Source organism: Pararge aegeria, chromosome 25, assembly GCF_905163445.1.
Source record: "Pararge aegeria chromosome 25, ilParAegt1.1, whole genome shotgun sequence".
Classification (NCBI taxonomy): domain Eukaryota; kingdom Metazoa; phylum Arthropoda; class Insecta; order Lepidoptera; family Nymphalidae; genus Pararge; species Pararge aegeria.
Window position 1 is genome coordinate 3296039 of NC_053204.1, and position 22991 is coordinate 3319029.

Sequence of the window (22991 nt, forward strand, 5' to 3'; positions counted from 1 at the left end):
GGTACTTCACGCCTGAACAGCTTCTCATCTTGTACCAAGCTCAAGTTCGATCGTGCATTGAGTACTGTTCCCATTTCTGCCAAGTATCAGCTTGATGCCCTGGATTCAGTTGATCGCCGTGCTAGAAGGCGCATCGGTGACCTAGCCAATAAAAAACTTCAGTTTAGAACATCGTCGCAAGGTTGCCTGCCTTTCGGTATTCTATAGGATATATTTCGGAGAAAGTGCTCAAAAACTGTAAGATCTACATACGTGGTCGATATACCGCGGACGCGTACGAAGCGCTTCGCATCTTCGTTTCTGATCCGCACCGCTAGGATCTGGAATGCTGCCAGCTACCATTTGCCCCAGTACCTACAATAGGAGTTCCTTCAAATCGAGAGTGAATAGGCATCTTTTAGGCAAGCGCGCTCCACCTTAGGCTGCATCATCGCTTACCATCAGATGTGATTGCAGTCAAGCGCTCGTCTATAAACATTAAAATGTATATATATATATATATATATGTGGTACGCTTTATAAGTGCCTGTGATAGGCCTACATGAATAAAGAAAATTTGAATTTGTCATACAAAAATACGCAGTGTCAAATGTATATCGCGTGCAAGCGACATGCCTCGGGAATCGTTTATTTTGTTCTCGTTTTCAAAGCTACCTCCCGCCGAGCTATCACTTAACCCAATTTCAGTGCAGTGGGTATTCTAAATAGAAAAAGTAGGTCGGGTCAAGTAAATATTGGCTTTGCTTTGGTTTTTTAATGTCCCAGTTTTATCGACGAAGTCATAATCTCAGGACGGTGAACTGATACAATACTTAGTTTCTACAATAATATTGTAGGGCATTTTATTTTATCCAATGAGGAATTTACATCAATAAATTAGTAATTCTCAGTAGGGCCAGCCCTGAATCAGGTGCTATCCATCCCCGCTCTTCGGAGAGCAAGTAAAGACATTAGCTATTAATGCCAGTAACTAATATTATTAATTGTTAAAGTTGCTGACCGACCTGTCATTTCACTACAAAATTTGAAATTAGTATCTACCTTACCATCTATAAGTGTCACGATAGGGACAGGACAGACGATATCCATCTAATAGGAAGCCGCTGGACGAAGTGGCCCAAGAATGTAGAATTTGGAGAACTCCCAACAGGACATGTCCAGCAGTGGACGTGGGCTATCGTATGATACATGCACTCCGATTCTGTATCTCATTTAACACCAAATTTAAAAATAATATTTCGTGGAAAATTTCCACGAAATAACCTTTTCAACAGACTTAAAAAAACGAGGTTCTCAATTCGACTTTATGTGTTTTTTTTATATATATATTTGTTATGCGATTAGTCCACAAAATTATACACCGATTTTGAAGATTGTTTTTTTGTTTGGTATGTCATACGTCACAGGAGGTGGTCCAATTTTAATTTGGTCAAGATTAGCAGGTGGACCCCTTGACAGGGGATATACTTAACCACCTGCTAAATCACGGGAAGTTTACCCTAAGCTGTAGGAGAAGGTAAAATTTTATCCTTTCCCCGGGGAGATAATTGTCTCCTGCCCATGCTAGCCGTTGCTGATGATGATAAATTACCCAACTGCAGATGTCATATTATACTACATCTAGGTACGTGTTACGGTTTCGATGACTTTGAACTCGTGCTCGTCTCGGTTTGGCCATAATATCGGCGCTAGAATAGAACGTTCTTTGTTATTTAATAAACGTGTTTTCTTTCTTTCTTTTAAATCTTGTTAGAATTAGGTTAATACAGTTAGCAACTCGTTGGAAAGGTTACTGGATCTGTCATCGAATTACGTTGGGTAGAAAACATTTTCGTCTGGTGGTCCGGTGAAAATAAAACAAAAAAAATTACGCATCATTTACAAAAATAGTTCATTTTATTATTATTTTTATATTAAATTTAAATTAACCCTTACTAAACATTAACAAAGTTAAGGCTATCTTAACTATTCGGATGAGTTTAATGTGTCTGATAAAACAAAAATAATTAACGTATATAATAACCTTTAAAATGTACTGATAGCAAAAAAAAAGAGTTCTCGGAATGTTAATTATTTTTCGAATTAATTAATAGCTATGTTATATAGATTTCATGAAAATATATTATCTGTCGGTTAAAAAAATAATAATGAAGGTGCATTCAAACTAGTCACCATAGTGAAATAATAGCTGGTGGCAAAAATGAAATTATTAGCACGCGTGTCAAGAGGAATATCTCCCATGGGATTAACGAGACTTTTATCGACGATATTGTGAATATGTTGATAATTGATAGAAACTGTGCTGAAATTAGAGGCCGTTTACAGCGTGCGTGCAGCGTGAATGCACCTTTACTTGTAGTTTGGAGATTGAAGCTTATTTCTTTTTAAATGCTAAGTTAATGATGAAACATGATAATACAAATTAAATATAAATTTTAAAGTTACTTTTATTTTTGAAGGTCTATTAACTGTAGTTATAAAAAAATACACACTCCTTTTTATAAATAATCTTGCTACCAATTGAGATTCACAGCTCAAGACTATTAAGGTATTTATAAAAAAATCAGCTTCTGTGTTACTGTTTGCAAAACTTGAAAGTAATGAATTGATTTTAAATTTTTATACAAAGTTGCATAACAGTAAGTGCGTAATATCAGAATGGCTTATAGCAAAGAATGGCCGGGTACAGTTAGTTCTTATATGATATAAATAAAAGAATATTTAAATATACATTTAAGAGTCTGCTGAGGTTAATTGGACATGGACAGTAAATATTATAAATTGTTTAGAATTTTTTTTTGCTGACCATACATTTAGCATCAAAAGCGGTACCAAACTATTTAATGATATCAATTATTTGATTTAATACAATCAGATGCTAGATGCTAGATAGTTGCTATGGGTAATATCAAAATATTATATTTTTATTACTTAATCTTTTAATAGTTTAGTGTTTGTTTTTTCAGTCCATATTGTGGCAAATCTACGAAATAGCAACCTTTCGGATTCAATATTTTCACTACCTATTAATTCATAAAGTTTTAAAATTTTAAAGTAATGCTAAGTCTATTAGAAAATTCATATTACAGTAAATTATCAAAATAAAGATTATAAATTAAAGTTTATATTTTATTTTACAAATTGCATTGAATAACGTATCCAAACGACACCACTTAATTGAAATTCAAAATGAATTGAAAGATATTTTTTTGTAGTTTTGTACATCTTTCTCACGAAGACCGTGCAGATAGGTTGCAGTACTATAAAATTCACAGGTATTTCGTATGACCAGTGTTAAAAATAAAATTCTACAATAAACTACCCATTGACATCTTGAAGATGTCTCTTAAAAAGGTCAAAGTTTGTATTAAACGTAAGCTTATAGAAAAGTCTTAGTATAAAGGACTAAGTAATCGATAAAAAAGCTTGGGTGTGTATTATTGCTCTAACCAGGTTGCTCTTCTAAAAATTATAAATGACATTGTGAGATGGTGATTACAAAAAAAAAACACCCGGCTAAGTTTGTTGTGGGCTTCTACTTCTTCTTCTTAGACCAGGACGCGTTTGGAACGCATTTTACGAATGTGGTTATCACCATCATCTCACTACCGTGTATCATCTCATGTACGCATCAAAAGTGCCACCTATTGGCCTACTTGAATAAAGATATTTTTGTCTTTGACTTTGACTTTGAAATGAAATGGGTGTGAACAACATTTTATATGAAGAAACTTACGAATAAAATTATTATTGATTCAATCTGAAATCCATTTATAATACTGATTAGCGAAAGCTTGCATTCTCCGTCCGTTTTTAATACGATTTTTCCTAAACTTTTGCTGGGTTAAAAAGTAGCCTATGTGCCAAAAATGAATTTGATTTAAGGATTTTAAAGTTAAAATGTTCAATCGTAGAAAATGATAAACGATATGACTACGAAAATAACTTCATAGCGGATACATACACCATATTTTTTTTTCAGTGCGGATATTTTAATATGTCATCCATGAACCAAATTTATGAACATATATATATTTTAATATATATTTTTTATTTTTATGTTTTACTTAACGAAACAGAAGGTTACAAAAGATTAGTCCCCGGAAAAGATAATTATGGGCACCCTACAAAAGCTCTCAGCTGTTAACATGCGATCAACGTTCTCGCACTCGGTCCTATCGTCGCAGCGGTAATTCCATAAAATAAAGCATAATAATAACTTAAACAATCAAAATTGAAAAACCCGTTCCTTAACTATGCATGCCACACATTGCGATGTATTTTTTTTTAATCCACTACAAGTTCGCCCATGACTGCAATCTCACCTGGTAGTAAGTTATTATGCAGCCTATAACGAGTAGCCATGATTTTCTCATTTTATGCTCGGACATGGTAAAAGAAAAAAAAAAAAAGAAAAATTCGCCGTGGGTACAAAATTATCCTGTATATTGTATGTTTAACATATTAAAAAGTGATGCTATACTTTTTCTTATAAAACATTGGTTAAAGGACAGTACTTACTCTCAGACCTGTCATTGTAAATTTAAAAAAAAATTACAGTACAATTATTGGCATTCATCATTATTTAAATAATTAAGATTTTTCTACGGCTAGTTTCATGGTAACAGTGAAGAGCTGTATGCATTGCTACTTTAACCGGACGGTCTTCGTTAGATAGGTCTGAACTATGTTTTATTATTTTTTAAAGTTTGTAACCCAAAAATCACTGAATGAAAGTGGTTTAACTAAAATCAAAGTATGATATGGTTTGAATTTACGGTGTCAAATACATAATGTGTACAAAATTATAACTAATTATGACGTATATTATATAAATTATAACGTTGTATTAATACTGATTACATTTACTCATAAGTCGATAATTACATGGTAAAAAAAAAAAGATGGCAAACATTATTTACATATTACAAGTGTGATATAATTTAGTTTAAAAATTAAAAAAAGTACACATTTAAAACCCGCATTTTCATATGCATTATACAACTATGCAATATACAACCAAGGATAATAAATTAACGCTATCACTTTAATTCATACAAAACGCTAATATATATAATAATATAAATTAAGTTTTCCATTTCTCCTTACTTGTCATATAATGTAAACTGTACTTTACACTCACCATTCGTGTTTTAATACCCCTTATTATACAAACAGTTGCATAAATAACTATTTGGTAACTTTTTAGTGTAAAGTTTATTTTAAAACTGTTAAGAAAAAGCAGATAATACGTACATAAATAATATCTCCTATTATTGCGTTTGATTGTATTTACTTTCGGGCACTTGTGTTTTATTTTAATATTTTTAAAACACAATTTCCACTAAAAAGTATTGTTTAGATTATAGGACAAGTTAAAAAAAAAATGCAATGTACGTATGGATTTACTTACATAAGTCACATGGAAATTCATCTATTTAACAATAATTTACACTAAGGGCCTTTAATAAATGTCGAGTAAGCTCGGAATCTAAGTCAAAATTCATTTATTTCAAGTAGGCCTAATTTATAAGCACTTTTGAAACGTCAAGTCTGTCTGTTTGTAGTGACTCTACCACCGGTTCGGAAGGCAGATTCTACCGAGACGAAGCCGGCAAGAAACTCTGCTCGGTCTCAGTCGGAATAAGTAGTTATGTTTTATCACGGTCTGACATGCGAAAGGTGCTCCCAGTTAGTGGCATTGCATATAGGATATGCCCAGGGTATGCAGATGATACAAAATGAAGAAAATCTCCAGTATGAGTTATATATAATTGAGGGTAGGCTTTTTATAACTCTTACAATGCCTACTAAGTTTTTTACAACTCGTACTGGAGATATTCTTCATTTTATATCGTCTGCATACCCTGTGCATACCCTCTATGCATGCTCTCAGTTGATGCACAGTAAATATAGAAGCTAAAGCAGTATGTAAACTACGAAATAACGTTCGAAGCAGCACACAGATGAACGCATCGACCTCAAGCAATTCACGCAACTCTAATAGTTAGGGGTGCAATGTCGAGACGAGCGGTCGCTTGCGTTCTTTTGCGCCACTCTTGGTTCGACCGTTTTGCGTAGCATACGGCTTTAAGGAAATATTTAAAAGCTATTCCGAAGTTATTCCACGTTTATTTCGAGGGCCTTTAGTAACTGGGTGGACTATTGCTATTTTAGTATATCATATTATACATACTCGTAGCATGTAACAGTTCCCTATGACAAAATCTTAATAGCCCATAAAAGTCCATGGTTGGACTAATGGCCTCTCCCAACGGGAGGGTTTTTGGCCATAATCACCACGCTGGATTGGGTTGGGTTGGGGATCGCAGTAGATCGTAGTATTAGCACCGCACCGAGCTCACAACGATTCACACCCAATCGTGTCACACTGTGACTCGTTGGGATTTTTTTTCCCGATGAGTCACACTGTCCCATGGGTGTGAACTGTTATTAAAAAAAAAATAGTTGCAATAAGTAACAGTTGTTAAGTTATTTATCAGGCCACAACCGAATGGAAAAAGTCGGGTGATGCGACGCGATGGGTCGAGTTATATTTTGCGGAACGGCGGATGAAAGTTGGGATAACAAAAATTTACTCGTCAGAAGTGGGGGGCTTTCATAAAATACGTGAGATGTTTAAGGGGGGGAGGGGGTCGAGTAAAATCTCATCTAATCTTACGTTGGTGGAGGGGGGGTCTCGGCAAATATCACGTAATTTTTTTTCTGATAAAAACAAAAAAAAATTATACTATTTTGGTCCATTGGTCTTTTTATAATACCAATCCAACGCGTTAACGTAAGAAACCCACATTTTGAAAAATTTCACGTGATATTGGATGAGGGAGGGGGCTAAATAAAATCTCACGAAGGCGGGGGGAGCTTGCACGCGGATGAAGTCAAGGGGAACTGCTAGTGCCCAGAATATTCTTTCTGTCCAATATGTATTTAAAATTAACGAGTAGCTGATATGATAAAAAGTTGTTAATTTCAGACCTTAACCATAAAGTTACTTTAATCATATAGTTTAGATTAAAGGCTAAGCACCATCAAAATTGGTAGTAAGGCACAATTTTTTATTCTCCTAACAACATTTTGCACGACGCTTATGGCAGTATATTAAAAACACGCCACCCGAGAGACGACGTAACACGCACGTGTTGACACAAATAAAATCGAATATTATTTCAAGTGTATCTGTATTTTATTTCGGTATTTCCAACCTTCTAGGGAAAAAGCTATTCACTATTTAAAATTAAATTTTCTCTCTTCGATCATTATCTATTATCGTTTTGTTTGGTTAACAAATATTTTTGTAGTAGTAGTAGTGCAAGATTTGTTATGTAAAGTAAAGTATAAACAGGAAGACTTCAATTATATGTTAATAGTAATTTAATTATTACACCATTATATCTAATATAAATTAATTAGTCTAAATAAGTAGGCTTACTAAAAAACCTAATATTAAACGAATTATAACTAACAAATTTTGGAATGTTCATTATATAGCTTTCGGTGAATGGAGACTGGTCAACTCTGAATTCTGGTAATTGCGACAATACAGGTAACAAAAGACACATTTGATTTACTATAACGGTAATAAAGCTGTAGTTATTTTGAAAAACACCACCTAAAATCTTCCAAATGAATAGTGGCTTTCGCTTTGGCTTTCCTCAAATCAAACAATTAGATCACATCAGTGGAAATGCACAAAATAAATCCTGATTTCAGCAATACTTTTTGGTAATAGTACTCATCAAATTATATGAAACACATAGTCCTTTTATCTTACCAAGGCTTTGCTTGGTGCAAGAAGCTACCATATTTGTGTGTGTACACCCAATTATCTCGCAAAGAACATGAGACGTTATTAATAAAGTAACATATAAACACACAGTATTAGACTTTAGAGGCATTGTAGGGTTACTAGATCGGTTTAAGAAACTCATTTTCATTGCATATTAAATCAATTTACCTGCTAACCTCATCTTAATTGCAGGTATTCTATGAAAAATTAGAAGGCAGCTTTTTCTCAAAAATTTACTAAAGTTTTGCTATTTTTTAATAAGGTATTTCTGATATATGTAAGACTTGAAATAAGAATAAAATATTACAATTGCTTTATAACTGTAACTACAAAAATATTCTAGTCAATAAGAAAAGTTTGAAATGGTTAGACTTTTGATCTTTTGAAATGGTTAGACTTTAGTAATAATATTTCATCAGCCAAAATCATTTTGAAAATTATAAATATAAATTTATTGAAAAATAATTTGTACCGTTATAAATGGCAATATTGCTATTCAGCTAAACTCATTGCCTTCGTAGAGACTCTCGCAAACTTCTAACAACCTCAATACAGGGCTTATGTTATATGGGAATAACGATCTAGACACTAATCTACTAATTTGTAAGCGTAGCCTTATGAGCACCCTCATTGTATCGTCTAACCCTCTGGTACCACCAGAGTCTGCTTGCTGGCATGTCTCGAGAAACTTCGACCAATTCCTTCTGACATACTTCAAAAAACGAAGCAAATACAACAGGAAGCATGTCTCATTACTGACAAGATAATCCAACAAAACGTCACTATCATGCGAAACAACTTTAAGAAACTCTATAAACGACAATATAGGATTCAACATTGGTATCAAATCAGGATACATAGAATTCCTGTACACTATACCCACAGTGATATCCAATGTACAAACCATAGATTCAATCAAATAATCATCCTGCTCGCTAAATAAGTGTATAAGCATTTTTGTAAATTGTGTCTCCGGATGAAATTCAAAACAGTTACGGATAAAAACGTCAAGCTTTTTCAAAACATCACGAATAGATCTTTCTACAATCTGCATATCCTGTATAGCATTATAATCGGACGAATCTATCGAACTGTCTGAGGAATCGCAACGCATTTCTTTAACTGTAACAGCTACAGACTTCAGTACTAACAGAGACATTTGTTGCAACATTGTCTTGTCTATATCGTTCCTCGATTGAGATGAATCATCATTCTCATCTTCCCCATAACTCTGGTCTACCAACTGAATGGAAGACGATAATGGAGCAACTTCTGTCGCTAATGTATAATCTCTCAGTACTGTGCAGTTGTGGCCCAAGAAGCTAAAGCCACTTCTGCTACTCTGCACTCTGACCTCACTTAAAAGCCTGAAGTCTTTTACATATCTTACAATAGAGTGAGCGAGACAACATATTTCTTCAGGCAATATGTCTTGCAGGGCCAATGTTGATCCATAACAAAGTACTTCATTAAACAAACTAAGCAAATGAGTGTAAATTAAACTTGGCAGCATTGTGTTCCTTAATAGGTCTACAAAACCCTGCAAATCAGCATAAAATGGTTTGGTATCTATTACTGAGAGATTCGCCTTCACACTAATTATGTTCTCCCATAGGGAGAAAAAAGTTAATATACAATTTTCAGCATTAGATAAATTCAGGTACCTTAGTAGCAGAAGCTTCATGTTTTTGACCAATATTGGCCAGTGATGCTCTAGAGTCTTTATTGTTAAGCACTTTATATGAGATGTGTCAAAAGATTCAGAGTCAGTTAATACTACAGTTATGCAGCCATGTTCATTGACCCTTTCTATCCTTGACGGAGGCGGTTCTGGTGACACAGACTCCTCCATACCACTAGCTGCCTCAGCAGGAAACTTCAAGACTGGCTCGTTAAGCTTAAACTGTACAGGTTTACTGCTAGATTTATCGCCTGATGATGTTGAGGGTGAACTATGCGTTTGCAAATTAGAAAAGGCACTATGTAAATTATCACTACGAGAACTAGAACTACTTGGTGTTTGTGCATTACAACTACTACTGCTACTACTTCTAAAGGGATTGTCTTCCTGAACTTGTACACTTCCTGTTGTATTTACATAACTATTCTCCTCTAAAGGATGCTGTTCAACATCTTTCCACTCGACTATCCTTTTAATTATGTCTAAACTGAAGTTAATCTTCTGAATAGTTATCCTGTTTATCCTATCAAACAAATATATGTTCTCTGTGATCTGTTGCAACCAATTTTCATCAACTGTATCTTTTGAAACAATTAAAAAACTAGCTAATACCCTGCAAGCGACAAACGTCATAAATTTACTCTTGTGCTCAGATAGTTCCACAACCTCTGTTATCCAGTCGTGCCTGTTCCTGACAAATATATCACATGTGTACATCAATCTGGAGCAAATAGTGCCTGTGTGGTTCTGTTTTAAATATATATCAAACATAAGCTGCATAGTAGATAGATATGTAAGAGAACAAGTCAGTGGCCATGATGCTATATGCAGCCGTCGATCAAAGAGTTGTGAGACAACATTCTCATTAAAACCACACAAGCACTGACCAACTAAGGCAGTTTGGATTATTCGCAGCTCGGTGAGGAGTTTGTCATCAGCAACCGTCCAGTGTGGGATGTTTGTAGAACAGGAGGGGATAATGTCAACGTTTGCATCACTAGGGAGCCTTAGAATGGTGGAACAATCGACAGCGTCTTCACTTACGGTACCACTATCAGGTGATTCTCCATTCCTCGATGTGTAGTCCCCTGACGTATCCGCCGGAGGAGTCTCCGAGTCGTAAATATCCGTGAGGATATCCTCAGCAGACCTGTCACTTCCATCGTCGATATCGGGCCCATCTATCCTCTGTTTCTTCTTAACGGGTTGATCTGAAGCCATTCCTTCATCTGATGTTGGAAAACAAACCTGCCCTCTTAAAACCATTAACCCGCGTCTCTGGGCGCTCCGAATATGTGTTTGGGCCCTTTTATAGCGCTCTCAGTATTCCCATACTGGTCTTTGCATAGCTATCGTTCTGAAAACAAAAACGTAAATGAATGCATGACCTTTCCCACAGCTACCCAGTTACGCGGGCGACAAAGATATAGGATATCTCATCGCTATTGACGTTAAACTCTGAGGAATATACAAATCTGGCATACGAGCCGTTTACTTTAATGGTATTATTGAACATAATCACAGAAGATCACGTTAAAAAGCCAAATACAGGGAACTTTCCAAAATATTATGATGGCACACATACCATTGATGGGAAAATGAGGTTGTTTATACACGTTTTATCGGCCTTGGTATCCATAAATTACTTTCAAATGGTCACTCCACTGCAACAATACACTATTATGCACAGTTTTATGTGATATTTTAATAAAAATAGTTAATTTCTTCGATCACAACTTTGTTGAATAGATCATCGACTCCATTACGTACAATGACGCTCTGTCAATTGAGACACTTTTTATTATGGAATTTTTGCTTAATTTTGTCTTTTCATTGCATTAAAAGAAAATAATTTTTAAGTATTAATTATATTCGTATTAAATAGTTTTTAAAATGACTTATTCTCTATGTAAGGCTTTTTTCTTCAAGATTTAATAATAAAAAGGACTTTATTTTGAGGTATTTCCGGTTATATATCCGAACAAGGACGTTGCCAGTTTGACGACTTCTGAATTTAGCAATTCCAATGAGCAAGAACAAGAAGCAAAAAGTTATGTTTTTGCAGGTATACTAAAACCCTCAAGCGTGTCAACACATTCTTTCAATTATTACAAAAATAACAAGTAATCAATGAGAACTACTAGATGTTGAATAAAAATTGATTATGAAGGCACTTTATGAAGCTTACAAGCAAAAATTCAAAAGTATAAAGATGAAATTACATATGCGAAGCTGAGTAACCCTATAAAAGACAGGACCAAATTCGCGGGTGAATCTACGCACGACTTACGCTTAGAACTCAACAACACTTCAAGTTCAACACTTTCAAAATGTTCGCTAGTGAATACAAAAGCTACAGCGATAAAAAACTGCAAATAAAGCACAAACGTGACGCTTTCGCAAAGATTACTTGAAAAGCTTCCACTCCCACTGCTTATGTTTTGCAGTTGGTTCGCGGCTACGCACAAGATATGTGCGCTAATGTAGAGCGGCCTTAAGACTTCTCATGATTCGTTCTTTGAATTGTGAAGTGTGATTATATTTCTATCCTCTCCGTTACCATGCTTAAAATTCTGGTAACATTGATAATGATAAGCAAGTTTAAATTTGATATGATTATGTTTTTACACACGCTCTTAGGTAGACACTACGTCATGAATGAAGCAGTGTATTTAATTCCTGCCAAAAATTGTAATGTCACATAATTAAATTCATTTAAGTTTTCATAAGTTTTCGTATCAAGTCTTGGTGTAATTATTTTTTAAGCTGAAAGTATTTTTTGCATATGGCAACAATTTTAGTGTCTTCAACTCCCCGAGGAAAATGTCTGCTTTCGAAGGACTCGAAAATTATTTTCATGTTGAAAAATAATAGCTGCAACGATATATAAATAAACTTTAAAAATTATCAGGTGAATATCGCAGTTAAACAATACAGTTGTGCTACGCAAGTGACGATGGTGACTCATCGGGGTGTTTTTGCATAACAATCGATTGGATTAAATTTAGGTTAAGATATTTATGCTCTTGTACAGAGTTTTACGATTCTATTTAGTACAATATATTTGTTGATAAATACACAATTGTGTTACGGAAATAACACGCGTGTACATTTTTTGGTTTATTTATAGTCTTGATGCGGAAATGTATCGATATGTCATCGGCTTAGTTTTTTTGTGTATAAAATGCTATGCTGTCTAAATAAAGTTCAAATCTTGAGGTTGCGAAAGCACTCTAGTATCAACTGACATTCGCAGCCTTGTAATAAATGAATAGAAAGCATTCGTTCCCTTTGAATAGGTAGACAATAGTGAAGTTATCTCCTATGGTTTCCTGTTGACCTGATCAATAGGAAATTATTTACCATGCCAAATGTACTTTATACCTCTTTATTATCGTGAAACAGTTATTAGTAAAACTTAAATGAAATGGTAGCTAATGTTTAGTAACTTTGCAGTGGTTCTTTTTTAAAACTCCAAATTTTACAACACCTACACACACTTCTGAAGTCCCATAAATAATGAAATTATATTTATTTTAATACAGTCTTAACACAAACACGGATGGGTTGTTGAATGTTTATTTAATATTTTCTTTTCTTTGAATAAAAAAAAACTGTGGGAGAAATATAGCAATTGTATTTATTTTACTTTCTTATTATTTACTATATATTTTTTAACAAAACCACTGCCTGAATTATTTATTTATTTCATTTTACACATACAAATAAGTCTATGGACCCTAAACCATTAATAGTGTAATGTCCATTAATGTACTGACAGTATTTCCCCATTGGATGGCCAAATTAATTATTCTTAAGCCAATGCCAGATGATTCACGGTTAACCTCTTGGCACCATGGCCCCAGGGCAATTTTTGTACTACTTAACAAATGACATTGTGATTTAGTAAAGAACATCATATCAAGTCACCTATATATTATCTTTATACCTGAAGAGTTTTTGCCCAATTAGCAGAATATTCTTTGAATCACCCTCATCGTCAGACTGATAAAGACCCAGTGGATCTCAAGTACTCTAACTTTGAGTTAATAACAATTGTTGTCAGATTATTAGTTTTAATGACTGGGACTAATGGAGGCATAGTGAAAAGAACTTAAGTTTTATAGTTTTTTTGTTTTCTCCCCTTTAGTACTACTAAAGGTTGAAGACAAGCCTGCTGCCTGCAGTAAGTTTTGTATTCAAATAAATGTATCTTTTTTTAATTTCAGAAAGTTTGAAAATGGAACAAAACATTCGGACCGATAAAGCTAAACAATGAATTCTCTAGTTATTTTTTTGTGAATCTTGTGCAGTGAAATTGGAAAAAGACATGTCCTATAGTGTTACATTGATTTGATTAGTGCTGTTTGTGAGTTACAACAATGTCTGACGAAGATGACTCATCACCTGATTGGGCATTGGCCCCAACAAATAATGTACCAGGTAAGAATTTTGTATCTTATACATCCTAACTAATATTATCAATGCAAAATTGTGTTTGTTTGTTTGTTCTTCCTTCATGCCCCAACTAAGCAACTATTCTACTTTATTTTTGTCAATCTTGCTAAATTACACAGTCCCTATGGATTTGAGTAAAAGCAGAAGACCCATGTCGAGTTGTGGGCATAGGTCTTATCTCAGAATGTGATGGGTTTAAGCTGTAGACCTAGAGTACAACACAGCAAATAGGTAAACTTTACATGCCTTTCAGAAGAACTCTGGCATACAGATGTCCTCTCATAGTTTCCTTAACTGATTTGATTGCTTCAAAAACCAAAACTAGACAATATCCAAGACTTTTAAGTAATTGATTACAGTGTAATGGTCAAAATGATTCCTCTCCCAGTGCCACTTCTACTTGCTTATCGTTTGAGCTATGTCGGCCACCTTGGTTCTTCTTTGGATTTCCTTGTGAATTTTGTCCTGAAGAGCGACTCACAATGTTGTGAGTCTCACAAGTTGTGAGGCTCGCTCCATAGTTTGTTGTGAGATTTTCAATTTGTAGATCTGGTAGACTGTCAGTTTCCACATCTCCGCTCCATGTGTCATTACAGGCAGGACGCACTTGTTTGAGATTTTCGTCTTTAGGCGTTGCAGTATCGGCAATTACCTATGGTGAAAACTAGAATATAAATAAATAAATAAATAAATAAATAAATATACTACGACAATACACACATCGCCACCTAGCCCCAAAGTAAGCGTAGCTTGTGTTATGGGTACTAAGATGACTGATGAATATTTTTATGAATTATATATACATAAATACTTAGAAAATACATATAAACACCCAGACACTGAAAAACACTTATTGCTCATCACACAAACGTTTTCCAGTTGTGGGAATCGAACCCACGGCCTTGGACTCAGAAAGCACGGTCGCTGCGCACTGCGCCAGTCGCCCGTCAACTCGAATCGGTCGAATATTGTTGTATCCAAAGTGCATCTAGAATCAGATACAGAATTTTAGCAATCCCTTGCTAATTTTCATCAAGGTTTGTTTAAAAAATTTGCTCTGCATGCATAGATGGTTATAACTAAAAAACCTAACCTGACAACACAGATCGTATTTAACCTAGTTAATGATAATAGTTACTTCAACACAAAAATTGTCTATTTGTAATGCGTCCCTCATTATTTTTATCATACACCAGATAATATTTTAAGATTAGAGTAAAACATGCAATGCGTTTGTATCATTAGCAGAGTTTTGGTTTTATAATAATTTTTAAGGAACATTTTCTCTGCTTAATTGACCAAATTCTAGTATATCTATCAATCTCTCGACATCAAACTTGATAATCCATAGGTCATACTTAATTTGAATGAATGGAACTTCAGGGGTAGTAGCAGTGGCCTGTGGCATGCATAGAGGGCATGCAAATGATTAAAATGAAGAAAATCTCCAGCACGAGTTATAAAATCTTAAGGATAGGCTTTGTAAGAGTTTTAAAAAGCCTACCCTTAAGTATTTATATAATCTGCATACCCTATGCATAACCTCTATGCATACCCTGGGTAGTAGATATTTTTGTGGAAGAGCTTACCTGGGGAAGTAATTACCCCCATTGATATATGCCAAGTTACTTTGCTATGCAGCTGCACCTTAGTTGGATACACGCAGGGCAGAAATTTGTAGTAAGTCTTCTAGGAAGTCTCTTTTTATAATTCAAAAAATTTCAAAATTCAAAATTCATTTATTTCAAGTAGGCCTAAAATAAGCACTTTTGAAACGTCAAGTCTGTCTGTGTGTAGTGACTCTACCACCGGTTCGGAAGGCAGATTCTACCGAGAATATAGGTGACACACTTTATGTCGAAGGTAATTTCATTTGTCAATGTTAAGCATAAAATATTATTCCTTGAAAAGGAAAGTCTTTTCTTATAAAGTCTTGTTTTTTCTTAAATTTTATTACCAAGAAATATTTTTCAATTGTTCCGATAAATCTTTACAGCATATTGTTGAAAAGCTTATTTACAAATTTTTATTTGGATACATAGGTTAATGCAAAAATTAAAAGGACATACACACAACATATTAAATACGTTCATAATCGCGTGGTTTGCACAAGCAAAGCAAAGAAGGTCAAGTGGTGAGTTTACGTCTATGAGTATGCGGTTCTCTAAGTATAATATTATTACGACGTATAATATTTTATAATATTATTACGACGTATAATATTTTATAGTATTATTACGACGACTTCGTCCGCGTATAATTCAACCTTAAAGATAGACATACGCTTACTTTTTTTAAGAAACTTTAAAGAGGACCAAATTTTTCATATACGATTTTATCGTAACTTAAACCGTTTACGCAGCGCAGAAGAAAAAAAACTCCGATTGGGAAACACTTCATTGGTGCTATACTCTATCGACCCTGCTTTCTGAGTCCAACTTGCAAGGCTGTGAGTTTGATTCCCACAACTGGAAAATATTTGTGTGATGAACATACGGCTTACTTTGGGGCTAGATGGCGATGTGTGTACTGTCGCAGTATATTTATATATTTATTATTATAATAAAAAATATCTTCGGCAATGTATTCTCTACGCACGTTTCGGTCCGACACCGGAGCATGCTCAGTAGAGGTTGACTTTCAGCATCATCATCATATCAACCCATTACCGGCCCACTACAGGGCGTGGATCTCCTCCCACAATGAGAAGGGGTTAAGGCCGTAGTCCACCACGCTGGCCCTGTGCGGATCGGTGGACTTCACTAACCTCTGAGGAATGTTTCCTTCAACGTTGAAGCAAATGACATTTGAATACCTAAAAACGCACATAGAATAGTTTGAGGTGCTTGCTGGGATTCAAACTCGGGCCCCCGAAAGTGAAGTCGAAGTCCTACCCACTGGGCTATCAAATGACTTTATGATAGCTTTACAATGAATAATTTAACTTATTGTTCATTAGCTAATTAGGTTTTATTCTATATCATGGAATTCGGCTAATGCCTTCCTCTATTCAAACTATATCAAGGTTTTTACACTAACTGCTTGTGAAGTAATTAGCAGGTAAATACCTAAGTGTATACTGATTAATTAAAACTTCGTAGCCCCTGATTCATGCAATGGTGGGCATACACAATGTAGCACTTTATTGTTCACGTAAGGCCATGGGATATCCTTTTTGTTTTGGTCGCATTGTTTTTTGGTCCATGTTTCCTGTACACTCTGCTTATATACTGTTTTATGTATTTATATGGCTTTATAATTGTGTAGTGTAGAGGAAATTGTTATAGAAAGTTTTTTTTTTTCAATCTAACGTAGAGTCCTACTAATATTATATATGCGAAACTTTGTATGGAAGATGGATGTTTGTTACTCTTTTACGCAAAAACTATTGAACAGATTTTGATGAAACTGTACAGTATTATAGGTTATTCATCCGACTAACACATACGCTATAATTCATAAAGATATTGTGTAAACTTGGCCAAAATATAACAATAAGTTTCAAGTAAGTCGGAAAAAAATCTGGCATCTGAGAGCTCATCTTACCGTGCGCTGCATAAACCGTCATATTGAGACAAAAATAATGCATGGTGGGATTGCTACTCTTAAACAGTTCTTAAAGTAAGTGACCGCGACAGCATATATTTAGACGGCCGAGTGGCGCAGTGGGCAGCGACCCTGCTTTCTGAGTCCAAGGCCGTGGGTTCGATTCCCACAACTGGAAAATGTTGGTGTGATGAACATGAATGTTTTTCAGTGTCTGGGTGTTTATCTGTATATTATAAGTATTTATGTGTATTATATTCATAAAAAAATATTCACCAGCTATATCAGTACCCATAACACAAGCTACGCTTACTTTGGGGCTAGATGGCGATGTGTGTGTATTGTCGTAGTATATATAGTATATCTATCTTTTATGTGAAAGCTTTTACAGCCAAATACATCCTCATCATCATACATCAATCATCCACCACACTGGCTTGTCGGATTGGTGGACTTTCCATGCCTTTGAGAACATTATAGAGAACTTTCACGCATGCAGGTTTCCTCATGCAGGTTAGAAAAGTTAGTGGTGCTGCGATTCGAATTCTGCCCCTCGAACGACAATTCATTGGCAATCCTCACGCAGAATTTTCTTTCGCTTAGGAAGTCGTATATTATATACGACTTGCATGCATTTTACCACGTATGCCGCGTACTTACTATAATACTAAATACATACAGTACTATAACATGGATTTCCGCAAAGTAACGCCTACTTCTATCCAATACTAAGATGTCTGTTGAACATTTTTATGAATAATATACATAATTACATACTTATAAATTGCAGATAAACACCCAGACACTAAAAACATTCATGTTCATCGCACACACATTTTCCAGTTTTTTTTTTTTTTTTTTTAATTTATTTTTCCACTACAAGTCCCTAGCCCTTGACTGCAATCTCACCTGATGTGGGTCAATCTCATCTGGTGGTAAGTGATGATGCAGCCTAAGATGGTTGCGGGCTAACCTGTTAGGGAGTATGGTAGTCAAAACACTAATCGGTTTCTACGGTCAAAGCCTCCCACCAGACCAGACCAGAGAAAATTCAGAAATTATAAATTCCCATATTGCACCTGCCGGGAATCGAGCCCGGGACCTCCTACTTAAATTCACAGCGCTCACCGTTGCGCTAGGGAGGTCGTCAAAATTTTCCGGTTGTTGAAATCAAACCCACGGCCTTGGACTCAGAAAGCAGGGTCACTGCCCACTGCGCCATTCGGCCGTTAAATAATTACTGTCAACTGCTAAATGAAATAAAGTGCCTAAACCGCCTGTTTGAGGAACACTACTAAACTGGAGTGGTTTTTTCAATGCTTCAATATTATTTATTTATACACTTTATTTGTACACCACAAATAGTAAAAAAAACAATGGACACAACAAAAATAAACTTAAAAAGTAGGATACAAAGGGCGGCCTTATCGCTTAGTAGCGATCTCTTCCAGGCAACCTTAGGATTAGGAAAACCAAGGGAAACCGATTGGTGGGGTGTATTATTATTAGTTATAGTATAGTTATAGTAGCAATATTAGTTGTGTACACGGTTTCTGTATAATCCTTGTTCTGTTATACAGACTAACTTATACTTGAAATAAATGAAAATATAAATATAAATCTTATACACAGAACAAGAATTACACAGAAACCGTGTACACGACTAATATAGAAGCATCGAAAAAACCACTCCAGCTTAGAAGTGTTTCTCGAACAGGCCTTTAGTCACTTTATTTTTAAGTAAATAAGTCGCTGGCTAGTTTTCCATATGTTTGTGTTTAACTTTGCATCGTTTCAGTTCTAGGTATAAAGCGGCTGAAGCAAATAGAGACGATGTTTGTCTCGCGGCGCCTGCAGGGCCCAAGGACTCAGGGCCTCAGCGTCGAGACCCTGATAGACATGCTACTGGTGCTTTACGACGAATGCTGCAACAGCAGTCTTCGAAGGGAGAAGGCGATAGCGGACTTTATACTATACGGTATGGACGTATTTATTATTAAAAAAAAACGTGTACAGACGAATTTAACGCGCATAGCATCGCTTGCAGCACAGCTAGTAAAAAAAATTGCTTAACATACAACGTGTTAATGAAAACCGAAATAATACTTCACAGGCTTTACATTATGGTACATTATTTACTGTCTCTGTGACTTATCTGTGGAACCGAAAACCTAATAGTTTATGAGTAAACCACTGCCATAGATTTTACTGTAAGAAATCAGATACAGCCCTAACATCACATGCAAAATGAAAATCATGTGACTCCTGTCATTTTATTGGGTACGCGTCGCGTAGAGTGGGTACTATACGCGTGTCGGTCTTTTATCTACAATAGGGTTGTCATAAATTTGTTTTGTATGGAAAAATAAATATTGTTCTTTTGATTTAATATTTTTACAGGGTGATTCCTTATGTAATATACTTATGCATCCTTCAATATTATTTCATAATTCTGTTACACGTTGTATATACTTTTTTTTTAAATCTAAGCCTGTAATAACACTGGCAACCTCGCACTACAGACCGGAACACAGCATTGCAACAATGCTGCTTAGCGGCAAAAATAAACATGGCAACAGTACTTCCCCGGACGAGCTGTCAGAAAAACCTCTACTATCTATACTTATAATAAAACTGTAACTAGAAGATTTCTGTACATCCCTACTAATATTATAAATGTGAATGTAAGTTTGTTTGTTACGCTTTCACCCAAAAACTACCAAACCGATCATCACGAAACTTTGTACACATATTCCTGAAGGTATTAGAAGTAAAAAGCATCCTTTTTCTTCCGAAATTAAGCCCATTTCTCTTGGGAGAGGGGACGAAAGTGTTTAACGATTTTACACCAGGCTTAGTTATCCTAAATACATAAAGTGCTGCCACATTTATGAGGCACATGTCTTTCGAAAAACAAAAACAAAAGCGGGCGAAGTCGCGGGCAACAGCTAGTTTAATATATTTTGAAAATTTTGACCGGGGGATGCTTTATAATCGATACAGATTTTTCATTTAATTTTTGTCCGTCTGCCTGTCTGTCTGTCCGGGCATCACGTGAAAACTACTGAACAGATTTAAATAAAATTTGGTATAGTGGTAGCTGATATTCCGGATCAACATATAGGATACTTTCTATCCCGATAAACAATAAGTTTCCTCCGGGAAATGGGATGAAGTTAGTTATCAATTTTACTTCATAACTCCGTTAAATTTGAACCGATTTTCGTAATTCTATTTTTATTTGAAAGTGTATATTATCAAACATGTATTGTCTAATTTTAATGAAGATCTGATAAAAATTGTCGGAGATAAAGAACCTAACTCTTCACAAATAACAGCAAGTAGCAAGGCATGTGGGACAACGAACGAATCATGCGTACCATTGTCCATCCTACTAATATTATAAATGCGAAAGTTTGTGAGGATGTATGTATGTCTGTTTGAACTAAAATAATGACAAACCTACTAACTCAGTATACCACGTAAAATAATAGTAGGTACATAACTAGCCACGATGTTTATGATGTTAGCAGCAGATCTTTTCTAGCTTCTCGATCGATTCATACGCGGACAAAGTCGCGAGGGTCCGCTAGTTAATATATATATACATATATGTTACAGTTAAACCAGTAGCGACAGCTCTGAAACGCCTGCGACTGTCACGAGATGACTTCGAGCTGGTGAAGGTGATTGGGCGCGGTGCGTTTGGGGAGGTGTGCGTTGTGCGTGCATCATTCATGCAGGTAATTTTAAGGTTTACGTTTCTTTTGGTAGGGTCACTACAAACATAACTCCTTTTACATTATTGTTAATTTAAAATTCAAAATTCATTTTTTTGAAATAAGAAGGCCTACTTTATAAGTTTCAAAAGTGCTTATAAAGTAGGCATATTTATTACAAATAAATAAATTTTGAATTTTGTGAATTTTAAATTATCAATACTGTTAAAGGAGAATGTATTGATTTTGGGCCACTTTGAAATATTTTTGTATCTCGATAAATGTTTTAATACTGCCGATTGGCGCAGTGGGCAGTGACCCTGCTTTCTGAGTCCAAGGCCGTGGGTTCGATTCCCACAACTGGAAAATGTTTGTGTGACGAACAAGAATGTTTTTCAGTTTATGCATGTTTATCTGTATATTATAAGTATTTATGTATATTATTCATAAAAATATGTATCAATTACTTACTTAGTACCCATAACACAAGCTATGCTTACTTCGGGGCTAGATGGCGATGTGTGTATTATCTTAGCATATTTATTTATGTATTTTTAAAAAATAAAACAATAAAGCTAGATTCGCAAACATTTTAATGGTATCCCAGATTAAGAGAAAAACTATTTTTTAAGAATATAAGAATATGTTAGGTTAGTTTTAATCTGAGTCAAAGGGCTCCAAATCACAAACCTGCAGTAGTTTTAGCATATATGGAGGAAATATTCTTTTTTTTATTCAAATTTGATGCCCTTTTCTTGTTCCATTTCATATTTGTGTTAGTGTATCTGTAATGTTTATATGTATTGAATAAATTTTATATTTTTGTATATATTATGTATGAGTTATTCAATATGTACGTATGATATTACTTTATTTTTTAAGTTTATGTCTTTATATCATAATATCATAAATATGTATATATGTTGTTACCACCTACCAAGCTTCCATTGTATTTTCTTCTACGCCTTTTGTTGCCTGGAAGAGATTTGGCGGCCTTATGTGTATATATGTATATAATTGTACCTTCTACCTTTACGCTCTGTTATATTTGTACTATGTGAATTTTCTGTGTTGTGTATAATAAAAGAGTATTTAAACATTCCTCGAACGAGCTCTGTCACAAAATGCTCAAATACTGCAAAAGATTCACTAATGGGGGTAAATTGTTCCAGGGCACTGATTGTGGGGTGAACAGCACGGGGGGTACAGTGTCGGCCACCGCGGGGGACAGAGTTTATGCCATGAAGATACTCAACAAGTGGGAAATGCTGAAGGTGATTGTTTTTTTTTTCCAAAGCGTGATTTTCTTTCCTAGCATCCGAATGAGCTAACAAAATATAAGTCATATAAACGAAAAGCTACTAAGGATATAAGTCGATTGTTTATATCAGCGTACACTTAAAACTAAAGCTACAAGGGTTCCAAATGCATCCTGGTCTAAGAAGAAGCCCACAACCAACTTAGCCGGGTGTTTTTTTTATCACCATCTCACAATGTCATTTAAAATCATTAGAAGAGCAACTTGGTTAGAGTTAATTCACTCGCAAGGTTTTTTGTCGATTACTTAGTCCTTTATACTATAATAGGACTTTTCTATAAGCTTACGTTTAATACAAACTTTGAACTTTTTAAGAAACATCTCCAAGATGTCAGTGGGTAGTTTATTGTAGAATTGTATGCAATTTCCTTTAAACGAATTGTGAATTTTATGTAACCTAGTATATTGCACTGTAAGTTTATTCTTACTCCTAATGTTTAAATTATTGCAGTCACATTTATT

At 34.9% G+C, this 22991-nt stretch overlaps 2 protein-coding genes across 11 annotated transcripts in view; one reads left to right on the plus strand and one right to left on the minus strand.

The window, feature by feature from the left end:
- Positions 1-6760: 6760 nt before the first annotated feature.
- On the minus strand, positions 6761-11239 carry LOC120634906 (protein lines). Its single transcript, XM_039905785.1, has 2 exons — positions 11074-11239; positions 6761-10845 (listed from the first exon to the last, which is right to left on the minus strand). Exon 2 carries the CDS (start codon positions 10752-10754, stop codon positions 8304-8306), a length of 2451 nt encoding a protein of 816 aa, XP_039761719.1. The 5' UTR covers positions 10755-10845; positions 11074-11239; the 3' UTR covers positions 6761-8303.
- A 1073-nt stretch (positions 11240-12312) lies between these two features.
- LOC120634816 (serine/threonine-protein kinase Genghis Khan) overlaps positions 12313-22991 on the plus strand; it is a 68863-nt gene continuing 58184 nt past the window's right edge. For 9 of the 10 annotated variants that reach the window (XM_039905629.1, XM_039905632.1, XM_039905631.1 and 6 more), the window contains exons 1-5: positions 12313-12399; positions 13718-13931; positions 19291-19470; positions 21114-21235; positions 22384-22485. In XM_039905629.1, the coding sequence (XP_039761563.1) occupies positions 13871-13931; positions 19291-19470; positions 21114-21235; positions 22384-22485 (465 nt within the window). In that variant the 5' untranslated portion in view covers positions 12313-12399; positions 13718-13870. Of the gene's footprint in view, positions 12400-12429; positions 12497-13717; positions 13932-19290; positions 19471-21113; positions 21236-22383; positions 22486-22991 lie in introns of those variants that run through there. The other variant, XM_039905630.1, reaches the window with a different exon arrangement.